At 40.9% G+C, this 25,625-nt stretch overlaps 1 protein-coding gene and 1 pseudogene across 1 annotated transcript in view; one reads left to right on the top strand and one right to left on the bottom strand.

The window, feature by feature from the left end:
• The window catches only part of XPO6 (exportin 6), a 115,319-nt gene that overhangs the window by 63,395 nt on the left and 26,299 nt on the right, over window positions 1-25,625 (top strand). The window contains exons 8-12 of the mRNA XM_054582781.1: window positions 2,186-2,312; window positions 7,468-7,577; window positions 16,093-16,201; window positions 17,788-17,880; window positions 19,015-19,084. Of these exons, the coding sequence (XP_054438756.1) occupies window positions 2,186-2,312; window positions 7,468-7,577; window positions 16,093-16,201; window positions 17,788-17,880; window positions 19,015-19,084 (509 nt within the window). The remainder of the gene's footprint in view (window positions 1-2,185; window positions 2,313-7,467; window positions 7,578-16,092; window positions 16,202-17,787; window positions 17,881-19,014; window positions 19,085-25,625) is intronic.
• On the bottom strand, window positions 19,431-24,001 carry LOC129078100 (ubiquitin-40S ribosomal protein S27a-like; annotated as a pseudogene).

Raw genomic sequence — 25,625 nt, forward strand, 5'->3', positions numbered from 1 at the left:
CAAGCTTTGTGTAAAATTTTCTCTGTATAATCACAAAACAACGCATAATCTGGTGTGGTAACATGTTTTATTTTTTATTATTTGGTAATAGCTTTGTGTATAAATTCAAAGGCGTCAGTATTCGAACACAATTTCATATTTTTTTCTAGTTTGGGTTAAGAAAGGCTGTGTTTTCATATGTTAAAAAGAAAATATAGGTGTTTGTACCAAGTATCAAATGTCAGTTGTTTTGATTTTTACTTGTAGCATAATGTTTGTTATGGCTTACCTTCAGGTGGTATAGAAACGTTGTTATGGATTATCTTTGTATTGATTTTGTTACATGTAACTTTTATGCTCTTGGTTTTATATTTTAATTCTGTGCTTCCTATTGCCCTGTGAAAGCTGAGAGGTGCCTGGAAGCAGAAAGGTGACATAAACAATACTGTGTGCTTGCTTCCTGGCTCTCAGGTCCCCTGTCACTAATTCTAAACAGCTAAGTCCATTCTCAGTTGTTTAGGAGCTACTTAACCAGGCTCTTTGCTTCTCTTCCCCACTGCTGCCTTTTTTCTAACTTCCCACTGCTCATTAGCACCTGTACCAGAAGGTGGGCAAGGGAAAGAAAATGAGGTGAAATAACATTTGTAGCTACTGAACAGCCTTGTTTGTGTTCTTTAAAAAATTGGGTTGGAGATTAAAATAAAATTGAGATTGCGTGATATTTTACCCATGACTTCTCTTCATTCTTTTATGGGTGGTAGGGAATTGAGTGTATCTTTCTAAAGAGGAGTAAATGGGTTGGCGACTTTGAAAATCCATATAAGAATATGATGTAATTAGCAGAGCAAGGAATGAGGAGTTCCTGCTCATTGAGTACTGGTGATTAAAGGCATCAGAGAGAAGTCTCTTTTTACTTTTCTATCTCTGAAACAGTTAATTTCAGTGCCTTACTGTTTTTCAAGTATTTGGCCCCAAGATCCTTATCAAACAAATCATTGTTATTTTAACTGCTAAGAAGTTGAGGTATGTGTGGAGGTCAGACCATTGGGCCATCCTCAGGGTGATAGGTCCCAAGAACAACATGGGACATTTTATTTATGGCCTAATTTTGTTCCTCTGAATTATAGTCTTCTTCTCCCCCTTTATTATTTCATATATCTGTGCTTTAAAAAGTTGTTTTTGCAGTCACGAGTTTCAGAATTGGTTTTAACCATTATTTTAATTTTTGGCCTATTATGTCTGTACCTTTTTTTTTATTGGTCTTTGAAATGTGATTTATGGAGATATGTCCATCTCATTTTCTAATCACCTTTTGGTATTTAGGGGCTTAAAATGACAGTTTCTGAAATGTGAGAGTGATGATGTGCTGTGTATTTAATAACAAGGTCTTATCCTTGCAGCTCTGACCCACACTCTTCTGTGAAATGATTTTGTGAATACAAATGATTGGGGATTCCCTGCGATGTGGAAAGAGAGCACTGAGTTGGGAGTGGATGGCAGTCCCATTCTGCCATGAGCTGGCTGAGTGACCTTGGGCCGATTACTTTATTTCTCTGGGCCTCTCTAAATTGAAGCATCAGATTAATTGTTCCAAGGCTTTTTCCAGCTCTTACAGCCTTCTTCCTTTATTTTTGAAATCACTTTGGAGTGGATTGGGATGTGCTGTGTTTAATTATCACCCGGAGCTAATTAAACACGGGGCAGGCTTGAATATACCTTACCTGGATGCCATGCCTTTTGTATAGCCTTGCTCTGTGTGTGTGTGTGTGTGCGCGCGTGTGTGCGTGTGTGTGTGTGTTTAGCACATTCATTTTAATATTTTGGCCTCCTAGCAAAGAAAACCAGTCTTCCAGACCTGCTACACTGAAATGACACATGTGATTTGCCCATTGACTTGTAGTACCATTTTCTTCCACTTTAATTGCGCCATACCACTAATGAGTTAGAAAATATGAGAGCACTAGCTTAAAAGATGCTTTAGTAGATGGTGTTTGAGGATTAAAGTTGCTTTTCTGCTGTGTTTCAGGTGGTAATGGGATGAAAGGTTGCCTGACCTGTAGGTAATTGTCACAGGCCTTTATATTTTTAACTGAAAATATAAATCTGTATAGTTCTTTACTGAAAGAAATTTGGAATGCATTTGAGCTTTCTTCTAAGGAGGTGGCTTGTGTCTTATTGTCACCTTTTGTCTTCTTGTCTTATTTAGCTACATCGAGAAGTTTACTGACTTTCTGCGGCTCTTTGTAAGTGTTCACCTAAGAAGAATTGAGTCCTACTCCCAGTTTCCTGTGGTGGAGTTTTTGACACTTTTGTTTAAGTACACATTTCATCAGGTAATGCACCAGAACTGCCCATCTCTTCCAAAAGTCTACTTTGTTATTTTCATGAGAAAGAATTTTATTTCCCAAACATTAGATAATGTTTACTATGTGAAGATTAACACATTTATCCTTCATACAAACCCTGTGAGGTAGGTATTATTATTATCATTATCTCCCTTTTACAGATACATAAACTAAGGCACGAACTTGCTCAGGGCCTTACAGTAAGTGATGCAGCCAGGATTTGAACCAATGCAATCTGTGCTATCTTAATGTAACTCTGATGTTGGAGAAGCAAAATACAGAAAAACTCTGAAATTAGGGACTTTAGTTCTATAAATGTCACTGAAACTTCCCATAAGGAGGCTATAAAGAGGGACGGTCTCAAGAATTAAGTTTTGGTGGACCCAATTCTCCCATCCCCAACAAATTTTCAGGATCTAGGCATATAACCCTGCATTGAGTTTACATTTTAGTGACCCAGTATTTTTTATTTGTATGTATTTTAACAGCTTTATTGAGGTACAATTTATATACTACTAATTTCACCCATTGTACTTGTACAGTTTGGTGATGTTCTGTAGATTTATAGACTTGTGCAGTCAATTTCCACAGTCCAGCTGTAGGCATTTCATTCATGCCCTATCCCTTATACCCATTTGTGTTTTTAAAATCAGCTTTTTATTGAACTATCCCACGCATAACAGACAAGTACATAAATCATACATGAGCAGCTTGATGTATTTTTCCAAAGTGGACAAACCATGCAACCACCACTTAAGACATGGAACACTACCAGTATCCCCCAGAAATCCCCTCATGTCCCTTCCTAATTACTTCCCTCTCTCTGGAAGTAACCCCAATCCTGACTTTAACAGCCCAGATTAGTTTCACCAGTTTTAGAACTTCTCTAAATGGAAACATACAAGGTTTATATGTTTCGTGTGGCTTTTTTCATTTGGTATTATGTTTGTGAAATTCATCTGTGCTGTGTGGCAGTAGTTTGTTGTTTTTTATTGCTTTATACTAAGTCATCATCTGAAAATCTATTCCACTTCTGATTTGGGCTGCTTTCAGTTTCGGTGACCAGGAATTATGTTGCAGTGAACATTTTTACATTTATACAGTTTTTGTTGTTCATATGTAGTAGCTCTTCCAGTTGGTATATACCAGGGATGAAATTGCCAGTGAGGGCATTGCATTTTATAAGGAGACTTACGCGGTCGTTTAAACCACTAATGTAGTTTAATGAGGCTAGAGAGGGGCAGGGGTCTAGGCTGGGAGGGGTGTGTGGGTGTGGGGGGGGCGTGTGGAGTGAGGAATTAGTGTACGATCCAGCCTTTCTCAAAGAGGTACATGGCGTGTAAGTCACAGCACCTAGTGGTAAGGGTGAACCTTTTTCGGAATGGGGAGTAGGTGGATGAGGAGGACCACAGTCTGCCAGAGGGACAGTGGGTGCAGAGCATAAGGAAGAGGTGACGAGATGTGGGAGGGTGAGGCTGTGAAAGAGAAAGAGGCAAGAAGTGGGAAAGTTTTGAGACGGGTACAGAGAAATTTTCAAGGGACCAGGAAAAAAGGAGGATTTGACAGATGCTTAGGATAAGTGTAGCAGAAATAAAAGAGAGAAAAGGAGCCAGCGCTGAGGTCAGAAAGGAGGAGTCTGCTTGGGGAAAATGGAATGAAAATGTCTTGCATTTTTTTTTCCTATGAAAAAAGGGTTCTTTGGGTATATATGGTATAGAAGAAAACTTTAAAAAATGTGTTAAAGTGTGCATGTCTTAGGACCACTACTTTGGATTTGGACTCAAATGTTTTGTATTGTGTTCTGGTTATTTCTGTTAAGTCTGTGTCCTTGGGAAAGTCTCTTTAATTTTGTTTGATTTCAGTTTCCTCACCTACGGGAGATAGACTGCAGTGGGCATCTTCAGGATCTTTCCTAGTGTTCATCTTTTACGATTCTTTCACTAGAATGCTACATGTTAGTTTTCCATTGAACTGAAAGTGGTAGTTTTATATACTTATATATACTATATTTATATACTGGGAAAAGAAATAGATATGGTAATGAAGCAAACCACAGGCTTCCTTCTTCCTCCTTTACCTGCAGGTCTCTGTCAGCTGAGCTCCCTTCTGCTCTCCTGGGCTCCTGTGTGAGGACTTTTCTTTCTGGGTGTAGGCTTGTGGACTGTGGTGTCCTTCAGCGCAGTCAGAGGCAGATTCTGAGATTTGGGCAGAGGGACAGGAACCTGGAACGTGCTATGTGTGGCTTACTGTAGGGTAGGCAGCCCTTTGCTGGAAAGGCGGAGTGGAGAAAAGATGGCAGGCCACACTCTAGGATCAGAAGCTGGGAGTAGGAGAGTGTTCTGGGATAAGATTTAAGAATTAGAAATTAAATGCTCTCTAGAGAAAGCTTTAAGTTCTCATGTACTCATAGTGGGTACTTACTTTATCGTAGTTTACCATATTTTGCTGTGTATAATGCACACTTTTTGCCCAAATTTGTGAGGGAAAAGTAAGGTGAGGGATGCACTTTATTCATGGGTATAATGAATACATACTATGGGTATAGTGGCATAATAATCCTATGTATAATGTGCACAAAACCGTGGATACACATCATACATGGGAAGTGCAGCATATACAGCAAAATATGGTAATTATCTGTAAAGTGGAAAAATATGTCTTTCCTCTTGTCTAGAGGGTTACTACTGGAGTACTCAATATTTTTGTCTTTTGTTTCTAAAATTCATAAAAAGTTTAGTACTGGTTAACATTTTGAAAGAATAGTAATAAGATAAAAATGGTACTGGTATCTTTCTTTACCAGTTTTTCTCTTCTAACTGTTTTCCTACATTGTTTCTTTCACCTAAGTGTCTTGCTGCAGTCCCTCCACTAGTCCAGCTGTAGAGTGCCCCACCGCATACATACACCCCTCCAGCCACTAGTGCTCACCGGGTGTTTGCCTCCACTGTCATTTTCCTTGCTTGTTGAGGTCCTGGGCTGTCTGTATAAGCGTATGATTACTGTCTTCATGCTCCTTCTGTTACTGTAACATTGCCGATTGCTTCTCGTCTTGCATTTTTCATTTTGCCCCTTCTTCCCAAAACTCTCTGAGATAGTATGGGCATGGGGTTGGGCTAGGGCTCTGGACCAGAGTCTTTCCACATTCTACTTCTGTTTCTGTTCCTTGTCTTGTCACTTTGGGCAGATGACTTCTGAACCTTGGCTTCTTTATCTATAAAATGGGAAGAAGGAAACTAACATCTGTCCAGTTCCAAGGACTGCTTTGAAGATCCTATAGGCCAGTACAAATGATAACTAATCACTGCAAACCACCTGGAGATAAGAGTGATGTCATTAGTTTCTTAAAGAAACCTGGCATGATTTTTAGTGATTAATTATCCCTGGATCTAATAAGTAAATCTTACTACAGGTACATTTTTAAAATGGGTCTGTGAGAGTTCTGAAAAGTTGTAAGACTTTAAAAGTGCAGTCAGCCTTTCATCTTTATGACCTTAATGATCTTTGCCCACAGCAGTTGTCAAAGGCCAGATTGTGGGCAGTAAACAAGGTCTCCCAGAGGGGCCTGCCTGTGTGGAGGTGAAGGGCAGTGTTTCAGGTCCTACAGAGGGTTTATCTGCTCACCTTTTTTTCCAGTCTTGAGACACATAGTAAATCTTCAACTCAAAAGCATGGGGAAGTCATGTGTAATTATAAAATACTTTGACATAACCAAAACACCTGGATTTATGTGTGGAGGGGGCTGGTGAGTATTTTCAAACCAAGGAAGGAGAACTGCGTGCCTTATTTGAGGGAAGCTCTGCAAACCAAAGCCAGCACAAGACTCCATCCCCTGGCTGTGCAAGCCAAGTGCCTGCCCACCAGCTCCCCATCTTATTTCCACATGGCTTATCAGTTCTTTTTCCTGCTTATTTTTCTGCTTTATGTCATGTCGTGGACATCCTGGTTTTGTGAAATAGGACAGGAAGTAAATGTCTTTCTGTTTTCTGAGGGTGGCCCTGTCAGTGGTCCCGACTGAACTGCAGCCATGTAGTTCCAGGGCTCTCCAGCAGGGTTGTGAGCTTGGAGTCAGCTCTTTTTTAAGTGACAGTTTTCTGTCTTAGGCTCAGCCAGGTACAGAACTCCCATTGCATGCCACCGCCCAGTATTAGTTACTTCTGGAGCAAATTCCACACATGCCCTTGTAAACTTCTGGATTTCCTTGTGGATCAGAAATGGAAGGAAAGCTGATGCAAGATGATGGTGTTATTTCTAACCACACCTGATCCTGCTGCCAATTATGTGGTTCAGTCAGGCAATCACAAGTAAAACCAGAGTTCTTGTAGGTAGCAAGAATTTGAGTGCATATGTAAGGGATTGGGAGACCACAAGCTGAAACTTAGTATGTATGAGAAGGATTAGATATTGGACAGTATAATGCCTGCATTTTGTATGACATAGACGCTCAAAGCTCTTGAGTGCAGTCACACAAATGGGCCAGCACTAGGAGCCTACAAAGACTTTCTGTCCTCTTCTCACTTTGTCCTTCTCAGCTCTGGGTTAGAGGTTGTTGTCAGGCCATGGACACTCCTTCTTTTACAGATGAGATAATACCTGAGAGTGAGACTTAACAAGCTCATTTTCAATCTGTTATACAGGAAGGTTGCAAATGGTCTTTCCTAATGTTCAAATATGTGAACTAGGCACCGTTGGAGCCACTGAAACTTATTTTCAGTTTTGTAATAGTGTGTAGTGGGAAGAGCATTTGGTGGGGGTAAAGGGACATGCTCCTGCCCCTGACCTTGAATAAAGCATAGTTTTGAATCTCACTGTCTTTCTCTATAAAACAGTAATGAATTGTATGATCTGTAGGAGTTCTCACCACAGTCTTCAGATTTTAAAATAGGTGTTCGCTTGGCTTATTTTGTAACTCAAGTTTGTCTCACATAGTATCTCCCTAATGATGTGTTCCATGCTACCCTTGTCTTGGTAGGTTCAACAGGTTCCAATTGTGAAAACCAACTAAATGACACCAGTGTGGTTACCAGGAAGTTGAGGGAATCTAGGCTTATGGTATAACATTCTGGTAACAATAAACTGGTAGATGTGCTTCTAAGGAGTATTTGCATTAAGTAATTTCATTATTTGGATTTCTTTTGCATCATAGCCTACTCATGAAGGTTACTTCTCTTGTTTGGATATCTGGACGCTCTTTCTGGACTATCTGACAAGTAAAATTAAAAGTCGTCTGGGAGACAAGGAAGCAGTTCTCAACAGGTAAACCCCAGAAATGTTGATAACTAGAAGTAGACATTTTTGCCATGTTTTTTTTTTTTGTTTGTTTTTGTTTTTTTTTTTTTAATGGCCTAAATGGTTAACCATGCAGCTAGAGCTCTTCGGTGAGGCTGAGTCACCTAAGCTGTTTAGGTAGTAATGCCATTGAATATTTTCTTCTTCTTTCTTCCCCTTAATATCTCATTTTCTGAAAACTTTTCTGATTAAGAAAGTAATATGAAGTGTTAATTTTTTAGATGTGATAATACTCTTTGTTATTTTCTTTTTAATAGCATTACTGAAGTATTTTATTGTATGAAATGATATGACATCTAAGATTTGCTTTAAAATAATCCACTGGGAATAGAGGGGGACCTGGTTTGGCCATGTGTTGATAATCGATGTTGAACTTAGTTGGTAGGAACTTGGGGTTCATTACATTCTTTCTTCTTATTTAGGAAAGTTTCCTAAATAAGGTAATAAATACTTGTCATGAAAAATAGTATTTATTTTAGAAACCAGGAATAGAAAAATATAAAGAAGATGAGTTATCCATAATGCCACAGTCCAGAGATAATTGATTATTTTTGTACTTCTTTTATTGTATTTTTTGAAACTAGAAAATGGGGAAATATTTCCCCCCCATGTTTCTTAAGTGCATCTTTCTTTCTTGCGGGTAGAAAGGTGTTTCCTGCACACTGTGGCGATTATTTCATGTCAGAAATGAAACAGTGAGCTGATGTATCTAGAATGCTTTGCACATTATTTCAGTGCATGGCATCAGTGGTCGGTGGTGGAGATCATAAACGCCCCTTCCCCTGAAATGTGCCAAAAGGAGGTGGTGAGGAGAATCCCCGCCTGGGAAGAGGTTTAATAGAACCTCTAAAACCCTTTCCATTGCTGAAGTTTTATGAACTTTTAAAATTATAAACAGAATCCTTGCATTTTAAGTTTAAACATTTGCACTTTTGTTCCCAAATATAATTTTTGTGATTGCAAAAAAGCTTCCAAGTTGCTCTGGTGCCAGGTGTAGTATATTCATGTACCAGAAACCATACTGCACAACAGTAGATCTTGGTTCTGGTGAATTTGCCAACTGTAAGTAATTGTGTTTTTGAATGAGGTTGTTCAAAGGAAAGGTACTTCTGCCAAATTCTCCTCCATGGTTGCCCAATAATTGCATCCTTTTGTCCTGGGACTGTGCCTGATTTTGCTATATTTAGTGGTAGATAAATTCTTTCATATCTCTCAGACTCGTTGGAAGAATAAACTGGGGAAATGATTAATATGCAGATGCTTTTTAAAGCACTGTACAAATGTGTGGAGAATATAGTTTCATTGAGAAAATGTACACTAGCAGATTATTAAGTATACACTGTGCAGATTATTGTACCAATGGAAGGACCAGCGTTGTAGAGTTTAGAATCTCTTTGTGCTTCATGGTAGTACTGTTACTTTTGGTTAGGTTTCGTGCTGGCCACACTTCCTCTTACAAAGTTAACATACTAAAATTTGTCTTGAAGTATTAGGCTTTCATAAAATCATGTATATAAAATACCTGGCACAGCAGCTAGCCTGAAATTAGACACCCAGTGAATGGTCACGGTGATGACCCCAATAGTAATAATATTGTAATTGATGACATTGTTGCCATTTGGCTCTGGTGTGTCCATGGAGTTAAGTGACAGGGCCCCTGGACGACCTAAAGGCTTTTAGCCTTTCTACTGATGTTACCTGTCTGCCCAGACGTCTGTCATCTGATATTACAGTTGTCAGTGGTTCTGGCTGATTACTTTTAAAACTAGGGAATTTCCTCATTGATCACTTGATTGTCATCCTAAAATGAGCCTTTCTAATTTTTCATGACTTTAAAAAAAAATACACTTATAACACCTTTACACCTTTATAGAACAAAAATACCCAAGCCCAAAACCTTCAAAGCTGGTCTGCGGTTTATGCTGTTAAAGAGTGACTATCATCTGAAGGCCTGCTTGTCAATCAGACACCCCTTAGTGGTTCAAGGTAGTAGACTGCCCTAGCGTTGTGCATGAGGTAGTCCACTGGGGTGCACAAAGGAAATAATTGAACTTTGATGTATCTTTCCCCTTTTACACTGTACATTTATACAAGTGTGTTCTCAAAAGTTTTTAAGTGAAAGTTTTGGAAGTTGGGTAGCCACTGTTCTAGGTTACAAAAGACCCCAGTATATCAGAGTGCGCTGTTTTGCAGAAGCAGCTGATACTGGTAATTATCACAGTCATTTTATCTAAGAGCTTATAAATGTGATCAAATGTTTTTAAACTGATAAAATATGTCTGAAAGAAGTTGGGACGCTTTTGGAATCACACTTGTGGTTTGAGCCAGAATTTCAGAAGCAACTGATCTTGCAGGAAGTAGTCAAGAATGTTTTCTCCGGGTCTTAAGTGGGAAATGAAGGTGTGGTTAAGTCACAGAGGCAGTACTGAGTTCCTGTCCCTTGTGGTTTAAAGGTTTTGCATCATTCATCACAACAATGTGGTAGGCATTGGTAGGCTACAAATTTAGAAGCACAAATGTGCGTGGATTTATTTTTGATCTTAGGAGCTTGGAAATTGGAGCTCTGCATGTTCCTTGCTCAGTAAGAATGCTCAAGAGCTTCTTGATTAGAGCTGGTGGATACTTTAGAGCAGAGGTCCCCAGCCTCTGGGCTGCTGACCAGTGTGGGCCTGCGCCAGTTAGGAACTGGGCTGCATAGCAGGAGGTGAGCTTGAATGTAATGTGCTAGAATCATCCCAAAAACATCCCTGCCCCTAACCGATCTGTGGAAAAATTGTCTTCCACAAAACTGGTCCCTGGTGCCAAAAAGGTTAGGGACTGCTGGTTAAGAGAATTTGACTGGGTCCCAGTGTTAATGGAGTAAATGTCTGTAGCATAGCCAGCTGAACAGAATTGCTGATTGGGCTCATTGTTCAGATTTGCCATTTTGAAATGGTCTGGAAAGACCTGGGTTTCTGTCTCCTTTTCCTCATTTGTACTTTGTGGGTTTTTGTACCTACCTTATAAGTTGTTGAGAAAATTAAGTGAACCAGTGCGTGTGAAGTGCCTTTGCTGACAGTAAGTGTTAAGTAAATATGTTTTGGTTTTCTTCCCTTTTCTCTCTCACTTTCTTTTCTTTGTGCTTGTCAACGCGAAGGGAGCCACCTGTGTAGAAACTTATTTTTACAGGAAGATGAGGAAACCTGAAGTGAGTTAAGTAACCTAAAGTTATTGAGTCATGACTTGTGAACCCCTTTGTCATGAAAATATGCACAAGAGCTGGCCACAGACCAGCCAGCGATTCTGGGTGACATTAGACTGGATTGTAAACAAAAGTAGGTGAGCGTGAGAGAAATGGCTGCCCTTTTTTTCCGAGTGGGTTTTCTGCTTTACTAAAGAGGAAGTGCCATTATGACACATGACATTTTGATACAATTAATAAAATGTGTTAACTGTGTTTAAAATCAAGGCTCCAGTAACTTTCTAGCTTCTGCTAAGAGAAATTCATGCTGTTGGCTTTCTCAGAGAGCAGGTGCCAGGGGTCTTAGTTATTTAACTATGGAGATAAAAAAGCTATCCAGGATTATGCTTCAGTCCTTTGTAGTTATTTGACTTGGGAGTGTTGTCTGTTTATTGCCTCCATGTCTGTTTATTTCTTTGCTCATTTGTTCTTTCCTTCCTCACATAACTCTTTGAGTTTCTACTATGTACTTGCCTTAGCATGTAGAATTTTATTTAACTTCAGAAGTTGGGATGCTTTTGGAATTACATCTATGGCTTGAGCCATACAGATCTGTATGTTAATCTCTGTTATAAAGTTAAACATTTAATGCTGTACATTTCCCTTTGAGCAGTGCTTTAGCTTTATCCAACAAATTTTAGTATGTTTTTCTTTTCATTGTTTAGAGTATTTTAAAATTTCACTTGAGATTTCTTCTTTTCTTAATTTCCAAATATTTGGAGATTTTCCACACACCTTGTTATTGTTTTCTAGTTTATATTATCTGCGGGCATAGTTTGTGTGATTTCAGTTCTTTTCAGTTTGTTAGGTTTGTTTTATTAACTAGTCTTCTTGGTGATTGTTCATTGTGTACTTGAAAAGAGTGTGTATTCTATTGTCGTGTGAAGGGTTTTATGAATGTCAGGTCAGGTTGGTTGAGTGTATTCTGCATGTTGTCTTTATCTTGCTTGTTCTGTCAGTTATGGAGAGAGGTAAACTTTCCAGGTATAATTGTGGATTTGTCTGTCTCTTCAATTCTATCAGTTTTTGCTTCCTTTGAGACTGTTAGTTGCACACAAATTTAGTTTTCTTTTCCAATGTATCTATTGAGTGACTGTGTCTCATTATATGAGCCTTTCTTAGTGGTTGCTCTGGTATTACAATGTGTGTACTTAACATTGCACACTTCACTCGAACTGTAATGTAGAAACCTTAGCAACATATAGGTCCTTTTACCCTCCCTTCTTTATATTGAGGTTGTCATATGTTTAACATCTATGTACATTGAAAACCTCATGAGACAATGTTCAGTTTTTGTTTCATTCATCAGTCATATTTCAAAGATCTTAACAGAAGAGATATAGTCTATTGTATTTACCCAGACATTTGCCAGTTCCCTGGCTTTTCCTTCATTCTTGAGTTTCCAGGTTTCTTTCTTATTATTATTACCTTCTGTATTAATCAACTTCGTCTGCCATAAGAAAATACTATAGGCTAGGTGGCTTAAACAATAGAAATTTATTTTCTCACAGTTCTGGAGACTAGTAGTCATAGATCAACGTGCTGGCAGATGCATGTCCTGACGCGGACCCTCTTCCTGGCTTGCAGGTATTGTCTCCTCCCTTTGTCCTCACATGGCCTTTCTTCTTTGCTTTCACGGGGATAGAGAGGAGGCATGCTTGTGCTACCTTGTCATTTTCTCTTCATCTAAGGGCACCGGTCCTATTGGAGTAAGGCCCCACCCTTAAGACCCCACTTAACTTTTATTACCTTTTTATAGGTCTTATAGTCAAATATCTTCAGAGTCTTTAAATTCTCTTTTAGCTCAACAAGACAATTTACAGATGACAGATTTTATCTGTCCTCTAGTCTGAAGTGGATTTTCTTTCCTAGCAAAATTCTGAAGTCATACTTTGGGTTAGGGCTTCAATGTGAGACTATTTAGTGGACACAGTTCAGTTCAAAACACCTTCCATCTGAAGAACCTCATGGAGGATGATTATAATACCTGCTTTAAGAGGCCAACATGGATGTGATCGTGAGGTTGGCATTTGTTGATTGTTTTTCCCTTGATAAATGGTTAGTGTCTCCTCATTCTTTGAATGTTGACTAATATTTTGGATCCTTTGACCTGTGTGTTTTACTAGCCGTAGGCATGTTTTCCATCTCCACAGTCACCTTATGGTTAGAGATGGGTGCCGAAACTGCAGACGTCACACCCACGAGTCAGGCCATAGGAATGAGAAGGGGAGAGGTTGGACAAAAGAAGCCCTCCCTGAGGCTGCACCTGATGACTCCTTTTAATCTGTCCTTGACTTCACCCCATCTGCAAATGAGGCTAGGAAACGTAGGCTTTCCAGTGGCTTCAGTGCCCGGTGTTCCTTCTCTTCCTAAGAGGGGAAAGAAGGAAAGAATGGGTAGTGGGTAGGCAACCAGAGTCTACCACATGCGTATACTCCCTCAGCTTTCTACAAACACTTTGGGATATTAGTTGCCTAAGTGAGCTTTGGCCTGGTTCCAAGAAGGCTTTAATTTTCTAAGTGATTTTTTTTTTTTCAATCTGAGTTGCAGTTAGCAACTCTGGTTGCTAAGGATTTTAGGTCTAATTTAGGGTTACCCTCTGCATACAAAGTCTTTAAATTCTCTTAGCTCAAGGCAGTTTACAGATGACAGATTTTTATCTGTCCTCTAGCCTCAAGTGGATTTTTTTTTTTTTTGCTAGCAAAGTTGTGAAAATGTTTTGGTTCATCATAACAAATTATAACATGAAACTTCTATAACTTTAGGAACTTATATTCTAATCAAATGGCAAGTGTTTGATCTTACCTTTCTCTAAAGTCTGTTGAATTGGGATTTTGATTTTCTTGGCAATTTTTCCCACAGATGTTGCCTATTTCATAGTGATTTTCTCTGCCAGTATTCGTTCCTGGGCCATGCTTAGTTGCCAATCTAATCTAGGTTGTTAAGTCCTTTATGTACACTGAGAGACTGACTGTTGGGGGGAAGGGTGGGCCACATTTCTTCCTCCGGTGAATAAGTGAGCTGCTGTGCCCACCGAACTCTGAAATGTGACAGTTTGGGAGGATTTTTAAGTGGTCTTTAGACTCTCACTGTATGAGTCTCATCACATGAGTTGTATAACTTTTTAAAAAAATGTTTTATTTATTTTCAGAGAGAGGGGAAGGGAGGGAGAAAGAAAGGGAGAGAAACATTGATATGAGAGAGAAACATTGATTGGTTGCCTCTTGCATGTGCCCCTACCAGGGACTGAACCCACAACCCAAACATGTACCCTCATGGGGAATTGAACCAGTGACCTTTTGCTTTGTGGGACGACTCTCAGCCAACTGAGCCACCATGGTCAGGGCAAATCTTGTGTAACTCTTAGACTAAATGGACTGTATTTGATCTTAGCATTGGTTAACTTCCAGCTTTGGTTATCTTGTTGTCTCATGACTTACCTATACAGACTGGGTGGTTTATTAGACTCCTGTCAGGAAAACACAAAGTACACGTAATTATTTTAAGGATTCAATATAGGAAATTGGTTAAACTGGTTTCAGAGGGCTAGAAAAGCAAAAGAGAACACTGAGATAACAGATGGTAACTGTAGGTCTAGGGCTACAAAGGAAAGCAGTTGGGGTTATTACAAACTAGAGCATCAGAGGGCTGGACCCCAGGCTGCTAAGAGCTCACCTCTCTGCGGAGAGAACCAGCCAGCTGCTCCAGGAGCTCCAGGAGGGTCCCCATGGAACTGGGACTCAGTCCTTTGAGGAGAGGGAATAACCTGACTGCTTCTGGCATTTCTGAGAGAGCGTGGTGAGGCTGGCTCTGGGAGTGTGGAAGCTGGAACCTAGAACCAGTTGTTACTGCCAGGTGACCATTTTTGGGGCCACACTGCCGCGACAACCAGCCCGTAGGGAGAATGGTGTCCCTTTGCCCCTTCTCTGCCTTCCTGTCTTCTTCCTGCAACCCTGTTGACAGCCTAATGGGCGAAGGCGAAATGTGCTTTGCATGGTCTCAGCTCCCGTGTCACACAGCACAGAGAGGAGGTTGACGCTGACAGCTGAATGAGCAGCATGGATAGTTTGCTTTATGGGTGGGAGCAGTCCCTGAATTTATGTGAGAAACGTTTCAGGACAAGCATTTAGGCAGCAGGATTTGTTCTTGAAAATGAGCGGTTTGTTGGTCCTTGTGTTGGCAACTGTTGCATGTAACTTTGGTGTCTTCTGAGTTAAGTTTTTGTCACATTTGAGCAATATCCAAGCCTTGGGCTCCAAATGTTTCTGTGAGAAATTAATCTTAGACATAGACCAAAGCATCAGGGTTTCCCCAGGCTTTTTTACATTGCTTCATTTAGGTTATACGCGTTCTTAAAATTAACTGAAGAGTAGGTGTAGGGGAGTGGGTGGACCAGGCTCAAAACCCATTGGTGGTTTATGTATGGAGAAAACAGAGGATGTTGAGTTAGGGAGCCCTGCGTTCAAATCAGCTAGGTGTCAACTATAGTTTTATCATCATAAAAATACCACTAATGCCACTTCTAATAGCTGTTAAAAGGATCATTGAATTAATTCATATTTAATATACATAGTACCTGTAATCCCCAGGGCAGCCACTGAGGAAAAAAACTGAAAAATAATATGGTACAAGAAATGATAAGGCATTTAAATAGTATGCCAGATATCTGTAACACAAAATGGAGGAATTGAGGAAGAAAAGATATGACATAGAGAAAACAAATAGCAAAAACGGGAGAAGTCCTTCCTTATCAGTGATCACATTACATATAAAGGATTAACTTGTAGTTAAAAAGCAGAAATCAGCAGAATGGGTTAAAAAGCCACAGTCCACGTACATGTTGTCTACAAGAGATTCACTTCGGTTTCAAAAACCCAGATAGGTTGAAATTAACAGGATAGAAAAAGGCATTCCATGCAAACAATAGCCAAAAGAGGTCTGGGTTAGCCACACTAATATCAGACAAAATATACTTAAAGACAAAAATTGCTACGGAGACAAAGAAGGACATTATATAATGATACAGGGGTCAATCCATTAAGAAGGTGCTGGAACATAGTTAAATAAAGACACATCCCTGCTACTGTTCCACTCTCACACACACACTTGACAACCCATAACCTAAGTTTAGTTTAGATGCTCCTTTTGTATATGGTAACTCAGTGCCACAGACACGATTCCTTTCATAGCACAGGAAGCTTTTTGAAATCCTAGGCTAAAAGTTTGCTTTCACCTGATGTTGAATTTCTCCCTGCCATGTAGGTACGAAGATGCCCTAGTTCTCTTGCTCACAGAGGTGTTGAATCGAATCCAGTTCAGATACAACCAGGCCCAGTTGGAGGAGTTAGATGACGAGACTCTGGATGACGATGTAAGCAGCGCTCCCTGATTGAACTTGAATTTCCCTCATGTTGTGGTATGAATCAAAATGGAGACTTGGAACCTTTCAGCCCTCTGCTCTGGAGACTATTTTTAAGTCATAGTCGTCCTACATTTGAAATTTATATCCTGCTAGTTTCTTGGGGTTTATTAACTGTAAGCAAAGTTTTACAGGCATTTTTACCTATATGGACTAGTGATGTAAGTACATATGTACAGTGAAAAGTGGTTTAATAAGAACTCTGTATCCCTTTGTCCGGCACCTGTACCTCCACTTTCCACTCTGACCAACAAATAAAAGCTAGTTGGATGCTGGTGGAAATACTTAAAGCGATACTTAAAATGATAAGGCTAGAATGAAAGGAAATTTCTTTTGAGTACGTTTTGTAAACTCATATATCTTAAAATCAATTTTGAATTTATTGATGCTGATATGCCCACATTGATAAGGAAAATGTCTGTAAGGATACAGTTCCAGTGTTCTCTTTTAGTTTTTAAAATTTATTTTATTTTTTTAAAAGACTTTATTTATTTATTTTTAGACAGTGGTGAATGCATTCATTGGTTGGTTCTTATATGTGCCCTGACGGGGGATTGAACCCACAACCTGGGTGTATCAGGGTGATGCTCTAACCAACTGAGCTACCCAGCCAGGGCCCCAGTGTTGTTTTTTTTCCTTAGGTACCATGTACTTCAAAATTTTTAAGTCACTGATGTGCCTTCAAAATATGCCACAGTGACTGTGGCATAATCGAGATATTGAGGGTAGCCATGTTTGGGTCAGAAAGAACCCTGCACTTGGAATGAGATTGCCTGGATTTGAATCTCTGCAACCTTGAGAATGAAGGAGGTAGAAGTCTGGGCATTGTATTTCTCTGAGCCTTAATTTTCGCATCTCCCAAAAAGGGGATGGCATGTCTGTGCTGATAGTTACATGAGGGTAACACATGATGAAGGATTGGCTACATGCCTGGTGCATACTAGGTGCTTGGTAAACTTTAGCTTCACTTTTTGTTAACTGTATGATTTAGGCCAGCCCTTCTCATATTTTAGCATGGATAAGGAATCACTGGCACAGGCGTTAAACAGATTTGATTTAGGAGATTTGGGTGGGAGCCACAGTATTTGCATTTCTAACAAGCCTCCAGGAGATGCTGATGCTGCCTGCCTGTAGACCTTACTTCAAGTGCCACTGATTTAGTCAGAATAGAACATTGTACTGGACTGTCTCAGAAGGCAATAAGTGACCAGATCCTCTAGCTGGGATGGTGTAATGGGGACTGGAGCATTTCACAAGGGCTTTTCTATCTATATTTCTATGACTGTTGAGGGAAAAGTAGGTCATTCTACGTGGATCATCTGTTTTCTTATGAAAAAGCTTCTAATGACATTAATTTATTGGATATAAAAGTAAATATTTAGCTTGGCCTTTTTAAAGTACCAAATAACCTGGTTCCATCATTTGCCATTTCTTCAAACTGGTATGTCTACGAGTGGACTTGAGGCTGAGGACAGATTGGCAGGGAGAATGATGAGATGCCTGTTTGGAGAGCTGACCCTTCTGTGTTTTCCCTGCAGCAGCAGACAGAGTGGCAGCGGTACTTACGCCAGAGCTTGGAGGTAGTGGCCAAAGTGATGGAGCTCCTTCCCACACACGCCTTCTCAACACTGGTAACTCGCCATTTGGAGGAAGATGAAGAGCCTAATGATTTCCCTGCCCATGTAGTATGAGTAGCAAGACTTTTTTGCTCTCTGTTATTATAAAATATATATATTCTAAACAGAGAATTATTACTGTAAACAACCCTCAAATTGATCAAATGTTAACATTTTCCCAAAATATTTTAGATAAAACTTTTGGAAGCCCTGTTTTTCTTTCCTGAACTCTTGTATATAATAGGGACTTTACTAATGCCTTCATCAGTAGCTCAAAAGTGGCCAGGCCAAACAGAAGATTTATTTATGTGAATTACATCGCTGAAAAACTAGCCATTGTATAAAGCTCACTCATGGCAAATTGCTGGCACTTTCTGCCTATATTTATGTGCTAGAATCTTTAGTTATAAGACTGATTTCATTGATTTAAGTGGTACTTGTTTTTTGAGGAGATTTCATTAAGCTTATCTCTTCTTCAAAGGCAAGATAATTTATTGAGGTCAGCTTTGCATGCACAACCCAGCTGTATTTTGTGTTCTCTTATGGAGAGTGCTGTTTTTGTCATTTACTATTCTTAGGGATCTGTCACATTAAAGCTTTATCTTTATCTTAATGGTGAATTACCAGTTTAGAAAGAAAAGATAGAGCTCCAGTTATGAGGGTCCTGCCTGCTAAATGGGTAAGGGAAAGTGAGTTCCAAATAATTTGGCCAGTCTTTTCACTTTGCCATACACTTTAATAAAGGCACATCTGTATTTCCCTCAAGGGTAGGGCTTACCTTGGATTTGAAAGGAGATAGGCCTGTCTCCGAACTCTAAAAGGATCAGATCATTTTGGGGCTTGATGTCTTCTTTTAGAAACATAATAATCACACCCAACATCCACTGCTTTTTGTTCAAAAAAATAGTATCAACTGATGTTGTTTTCTTTCTTAGTCCAGATATTGATTGGTGGTTTCAGTTGTAGAAGTTGTTGGGGGCGGGGACACTGAAGGAAACCATCTTTTCTTAGTGGCACCTAAGGTTCCCAGAGAAAAGTTTTTATCCCTCTCACCCCTACGCCCATTGGTACTTACACTGTTTTAATGGTAAAATGCTGTTAAGACTCACACTTACAGTTTTTTTTTTATTGTTGTTTCTTTTTTTTCAGTTCCCAGTTCTTCAGGACAATTTAGACGTTTATCTGGGGTTACAGCAGTTTATAGTTACTTCAGGGTCAGGTAAACTGGTTTTATTTTTTAATTTAACCAACATTAACAGAATGAACTAACATTTAATTACTGCGTTCTTTGCTGTCAGAACATGATTTCTCCACTGCCACTTCCTTGCTGCTTTATCCCCCAACTTTTAAACAGAAAGAAATCATGATGCAAAGGAGCATGGGGGAGGTAAAAAAATGAGGCTGTGACAGTATATTCCAGAGAGGTGTTTCTGGGGCGGGGCATAATTTGGAACAAAAAGGTAGAGCTTTTAAAAATCCTAGCAATAAGAATGCCTTTATGTCCTTTAGTTAGTTAGTTAGTTAGTTAGTTAGTTAGTTCATGTCTTCTATGAACCCAAATACAATTACTTGTCTTCTGGTTTGTTGAAGCAATAGGTCAGACAACATTTGCCACGATAATGTCTGTCAAAATGACCATAAAAACGCCAGGAGCATGTTCTGAAGGACATGCCCAACGAAGGCAATTGATTTTGCCATTCACATCCACTTTGTAGTATTTCAGGACCTCTAGCTTAACCTTCTTTCCCTTATGCTTATTCTTCTGGGGAGTGGTGTAAGACTTCCTCCTTTTCTTAGCCCCACCATGGAGTCTCAGCGCAAGATGAAGAGCGGACTCCTTTTGAATGTTGTAGTCAGACAAAGTACGCCCATCTGCCGGTGGCTTGCCAGCAAAGATCAGTCTTTGCTGATCAGGAGGAATTCCTTAACCTGGATCTTGCTTGGCCTTTACATTTTCTGTTGTATCCCAGGGTTCAACCTTGAGAGTGATCATATTCCCCATCAGGGTTTTCATGAAAATCTGTATCTTGGTGGCGATTCCACCACAGGTGGTGGATCAGAAAGGAAGTTTACGTCCTTTAAACCAGCAAGTATGCTAAGAGAAAACAACCTTGGACTTTGTTGTGATGTGCTCTTCTCTGGCTTTTAGAATCTGGTAGCACATAAGAGCAGCTCCGAGCAAGCAAACGCAAGGTGGAGCATGCTGATAGCTAGTAATTGTTAGCTTTCCTAGTGTAAGAGGCCTGAGGGTGGCTGTGGTCAAAGCCAACTGGAATGCCTCTCGGCTGCCATCTACAGGTTCCACCTGCCTGGGGTTTAGGGTTAGCATATTTTGTGTTATTATTTTATTAATAATAATAATAATAATAATAATAATACCCTCCTTTTGTAGAATACTCATTACATACCAGGCATTGTATTATTTGCTTATGTCACCTTATTTAATTCTCTCATGCCCGTGAGTGTAAAGCACTAATACTTGTTATTCCTGTTTGACAAAGAAGGAAATTGATGTTCAGAGATGTTAACTTATGGAAAGTCACATGGCTTGTTAGTGCTAGTCCCTGGATGGTATAATGGGGGATGATAAAAAGTTGAATTAACTGACATCTGGCATTCATTATGTCAGCTGAAAACAGCAGACAGTTAATATTGTGCTTGCAAATATACCTGTGCTCCGTCCCCTTCCTATCTTCCATAGTCATTTTATAGTGTTTTCCTTATACGAGTTATGCCTGGCCCAGGCCTGCAGCCCCTCTGTTGTGTAACTGTTGTTTCAACCTGGCACAGAGCTGCACAACGTGCAGCCCAGCTTCTGGACGAACTTGTTATTTATGGCAGAGCTTCCATGGGAAGCTCTTTATGAGACTGCCCTTCTTGGTGGCCGTGATGGCATGTTTCCATGGCTATATTAGCTTCTAAATAATTCCCTGGGCCCCAGGAGGTTGATGAGACTTGGCATGTCCCAAACATAGGCCCTGGTTTTGTAGATAGGATAAGGACAGCTTATACAGAACGTTAAAAAGACCAGTTTTCAAAGCAAACGTGCCTGTAAAATATGCTGTTAATGTTAATGAAAATCATTTGACTGTGTACAGGTGCTACAGAATTTTCCAGAGTCCATTTGTGGGAAAAATTGTGCCCTGGTAGACTCTCCTAGAATGTATTCAGTACCCTGAAGACATTATTCTTGATCTTAAAAAAAAAAAATCGAGCATGTATTCCCTCCTACTCAAAAATTGATCCTTAGGTTTCTTTTTTGGTGTTGTAGCTGACTTTTTTACATTACATTGAGTTTGTTTTCAGGTGAAAACCTGAAGTGATTCTTAAATTCTTTTTCTGAGACACAGCTGATAACTTAGAGCTTCTTATCCAGTGATAATATGATTTATTTTTCCCTAAATAAAATATTTACCTGCTCTGATTAAAGCCCATTTACTGGCAAATTTCACAGTGCACTTGGTTCTTCCAGATCATTTATAAATCTCATTCCCAGCCTGATCCTTAGTGCATAATCCAATGGCAAAACCTCTCAGGCCAGAAAAATACTTAATTTATTGTTTTAAAATGAGCTCTCTTATCCATGACGAAGCACTCCCCCATTCCTAGGCAGCTCAAAAGCCAAGTTTCCAATGCAAGGCTATTAAAAAATGGAACTCAGAGTACATTCTGTCTCTGGTTCCCATGGACATTCACCCTCTCAAATAACTTCCACACTATATTAGTCAGCCTTATTGCCTTGTTACAGAAACCATGTTATCCTTTCTTTGCTGGGTATGGCCCACTGCTATTATTCACATTTATCTAGCCAGGCTCTAATTCTAGGGTTTCCTCTGGAGTCTGTATGGAGGGGAGTCTCACACATACTCTACTACTGATCTGCCTGCTTCCATTTCCTCAGTAAGGTCCATGGCAGAGCATAGCGCTGCGGCATGTCAGTTGCTGTGTGCTCTCTCACCCCTTGAGGTGCCTTGTGCTCCCTGTCTTTCCCACCATGTGTATTTTGAGAAATCCTCTTCATATGTGATTGTGCTTCTTGTACCACATTTGTGTTCTTACATGGCCCTAAAGTATCCCTTTTGTATGTAATTGGTTATGCCACTGCTCACTGAGCTCTTCTTCATTGGGGCAGTAGTTCTGCTCTAAGTAACCCTGCTAACTTTTCTGTTTAGCCATGTAGACTTTCCTGCCTAAGAGATTTCTTCATCTATAATATATAAGATTTTTGGACTTCCTTGTTCTGCTGGGGACCATTGATGACTTGTTCCCTCAGGGCAGGATACTACAAGTGCTGATTTTCATAGCTTCACCTCCTCAGCCTCCTCAAAAGGAGAAGACTGAATTACACATAACATTAATATGCTTTTAACCAAGGCAGTGATTTGCCAGGAATCTGTTCTTTGGATTCGTATTAGAGCGCATCTGGTTAGCTTCTGGGGGACTTGGTTTGTGGAAGTCAGGACTTAAGTGTGCCTGTGATGTTTTCTCACTCCAACCCTATGTGTAGTGGTATTCTCTTCTAAAGATTCCGCTTTGCAGATGTTCTGTGCTATTGGGGCGAAATCTAGTGTTGGCCAAATGGAAGAAAACGTGGGTAGATCAGAACAGCTTTTCACAGTGGGAACTCTGGCCTGCCTCCTCAAGCTGCGGTGGTGCCTCGTGTGGTTTGGTGGTCGTGGAGGTGGTGGTGGTGGTATGGGGTTTCTAGGCGAGGGGAGGAGAGCGGGGGTGGGGAGGGCTTGGGTTAGAGGTGCTTAATGCCTGTGTTCGCCTGCCATGTAGGGAGAGAAGGAAAGAACCAGCTGCAGTTTTGATTAATATGCACCTTAGATGGCACATATGTGTTAAATTGAATTATATGGAATTACAATTTTGTTAGGTCAGAAATGGTCAAATACCAGCAATTTCATATGGTTCAAATGAATAGTTTAATAAAATACACACACAGCAGTCTGAGCTGTTTTTCTTTATAGGTACTGCTCTTTGCTGGACAAATTAGGGCAGGTTTCGAGGGCAATGGCAAGGATTCTCAGAGGGAGGGTAGCGTGGGCAATAAGGGAAGGGGATCCCCAGAGATGTATTTCAGTCAGGAGATTTGCAAGAATGTTACCCCTGTCTCCATATCTATCCAAGATTGTCCTGTGTCATCAGGCTTAGGCTTGTTGTCTATTCCACTCTTCAGGAGTGGGATAAGGGGTAATAAGGAGGAATTTATAGGGAGACAAATTTCCCCCGTGTTGTTGACCAAGCTGCTCAGAGATGGAAGGCTCTCTCGAAGCGGCACGGGGCTCTGTGGCATCCAGTTCGGGTGTCCAGGAAAGGCTGAAGCACAGGCGGGGGGGACGTGCATCAGCTGCATTTGTGTGCCCGCAGGGGCGGAGGGGCAGGCCTGGGCAGGGTAACTTTTAAGCTGCCTAATGACTATTAGGGACTGTGCTCAAGTGGAAACTTGATTTAGGATGCTGTTTTGATTTGATTTTCAAAAGAGAAACACAGAATGCTTCCCTTCATGCTTAAAATATTTAAGAACCTAGTTCTTAGGTATACTTAAGGATACCTAGTTCTAGGTATTAAGTGCAACAAGTAAATTGAAAACTAGTGATCAGGGTAGAGCTGAGTGGGAGATGAAGGTGGGTGCATACAGGGGGTGCGACGGGCCACTGACAGGTTCAAAACCCGCCCATATGGCCCTTTGAAACTTGAGCTAGCCTCATTTCTTTGGGCCTGTTCCACTACCACCACATCCAGTTTTCAGGTGTATTTTTCATAAGGGTTTATTTCTCACAGAGCCCTAAGGCTTGGCTGGCATGCAGAGGAGCAACGGGTTTTAGATATTTACCCTGGGAGTCAGTAACCCTGGAAATCTGGACATTTAGAAGGTGTATAATTGTGCTCCTTTTGTTAACCTGGAGATGAGGGGAGGGACAGCGTTCCCTTTCACGTGACCCAGCATGACCAAAAATATCTTTCGGGTCTATATGTTCTGTGGGCTCGTCTGGCTGGCAGCGCGGGATGGTCCTCCTCTTGCTCTGACTGTGGGATCTGGCTGGCTCTTCTGGACACCCACTCTGGTGGCCTCACAGGGGGTCCTGTGGGCTGACAGCTGTGTCTTTTGCACTGAGGCACCGATCTCCATGTGGAGTGTAGGAGGGAGGAACAAGCCACTCGGGGCTAGTCAGAGCCGGCCTTTGTCACTGACTCTCTCTTTGTAAGATTCTTCCTAAGCTGCCCCTTCCTCTTGTCCTTCTCCTTGGGATGTGACCCAGAGTAACAATGCCCTGGCCAAAGCGTCCTTTTTTCCAGTCTCCTGTCATCCCCTGGAGGCCGTCAAAGGCTCTATTCCCAGACTCATCACTTAAAAGTCAGTATAGGATCTGAGGTATCAAACTTGCTACTTTAGCCACCACTTTTTTCATAGGTGTTCAGCCTTGCTGGCTTTCTCTCCATGGGTGTTGCTTATCTATATCCGCCTTTTAATACTAAAGTGAATATTCCCAAGGGCAGTGTGGGGGAATTAAGCTCCTGAGACTCCTCCTTCTGCTCTATCTAGTTTTCTCTCTGTTCTGTTACATTGAACTCATTTATACATTTGTGGTCACTTGTGTTGTATCAGGCACTATGTGGCACTGGATGTGGCCCCTTACCATGAAGGACTTGATAGTCAGTGAGAAGACTTGTAAATCATTAGTTTATCTCCATCTGTGCACGAGGTGTCCTGGAGGAAGGCAGGAGGCCGGGAGGCGTCATCTTTCTGTCTGGAGAAGGGAGGGAAGCCCTCCCAGGAGACAGAAGGCTTATGTGAGTCTGGAGGGTTATGTAGGAGTGTCCAAGGCAGGGGCTGTGGTGGGCAGAGCATGAAATGGCAAGTCCAGGCAGAGACACCAAGGTGTCTGGGGGATTATCAGCGGGTCCAGATGATAAAATGGAATTGTAGGAGGAGATGAGGTCATGAGAAACCTGGAGTTGATATTGGTAGTTTGCACCCTCACGCTTTAGCCGGAGAGAGCCCCAGGAGGGTTTGACACCTGGCCTCAGGAGAGCTGTGTGCTTAGACTAGGGTTCTAGGAAGGTGTTTGTGGAGTGCTGTGGGAGGAGGGTTGGTGATAGTCACTTTGAGGCTCTTGCCTCCTAACAGAGTAAAAACCTGAAGCGGCAGCGGAGGGAGCAGGCTTGAAGTGTCCAGGGAGTTGTGGGACTGCAGGTGCCGCATGGGCAGTGCTCTGACTGCCACTGCCCCTCCCTCCCTCCTGCTGGGGGAGGGAGGCCTTTATCAGAGCCCTCTCCTCCGGCTTAGGGACCTTTGTGGGTAGAGGGGCCCAAGGGGCAAGGAGGTTGCTGAATTGAGGATGTTTTTGCCCTTCATCATTGCATCCTCCTTGCTTAGCCTGAAGAGTTTATGTTGAAAAGTAAGAGTTTCAGGCTTTAGAAAATTTCTAGCTCTTTGTTTTTCATAATAATTACCAACTTTGAAAATGGTTTATAGTTTACAGCATTTTTAAAATGCATTCTAACTTAGTCCTTGTAATAGTCAGATAGTAGCATTATTTTCCATTTTAAAGATGAGGAAACTGAGACTTAGAGGGGCTTACTGAAGTACAGAGCTAGCAGGTGGCAGGGAATCTGTCTTCTGAATCCCAGGCCTGCGCTCTGTTTATGCTGTGCTTCTACAGCCATTCTGAGGTGCAGTGCTGAGCGCACCATGTTCTCTGAGCAGGGATGAACCCTGCCTCTCAGCCCATGGAGATGTCATTCTGTGACAG

Source organism: Pteronotus mesoamericanus, unplaced genomic scaffold (genome assembly GCF_021234165.1).
Source record: "Pteronotus mesoamericanus isolate MK-2021 breed Mesoamerican mustached bat unplaced genomic scaffold, CSHL_Meso_final contig_72, whole genome shotgun sequence".
NCBI classification, from domain to species: domain Eukaryota; kingdom Metazoa; phylum Chordata; class Mammalia; order Chiroptera; family Mormoopidae; genus Pteronotus; species Pteronotus mesoamericanus.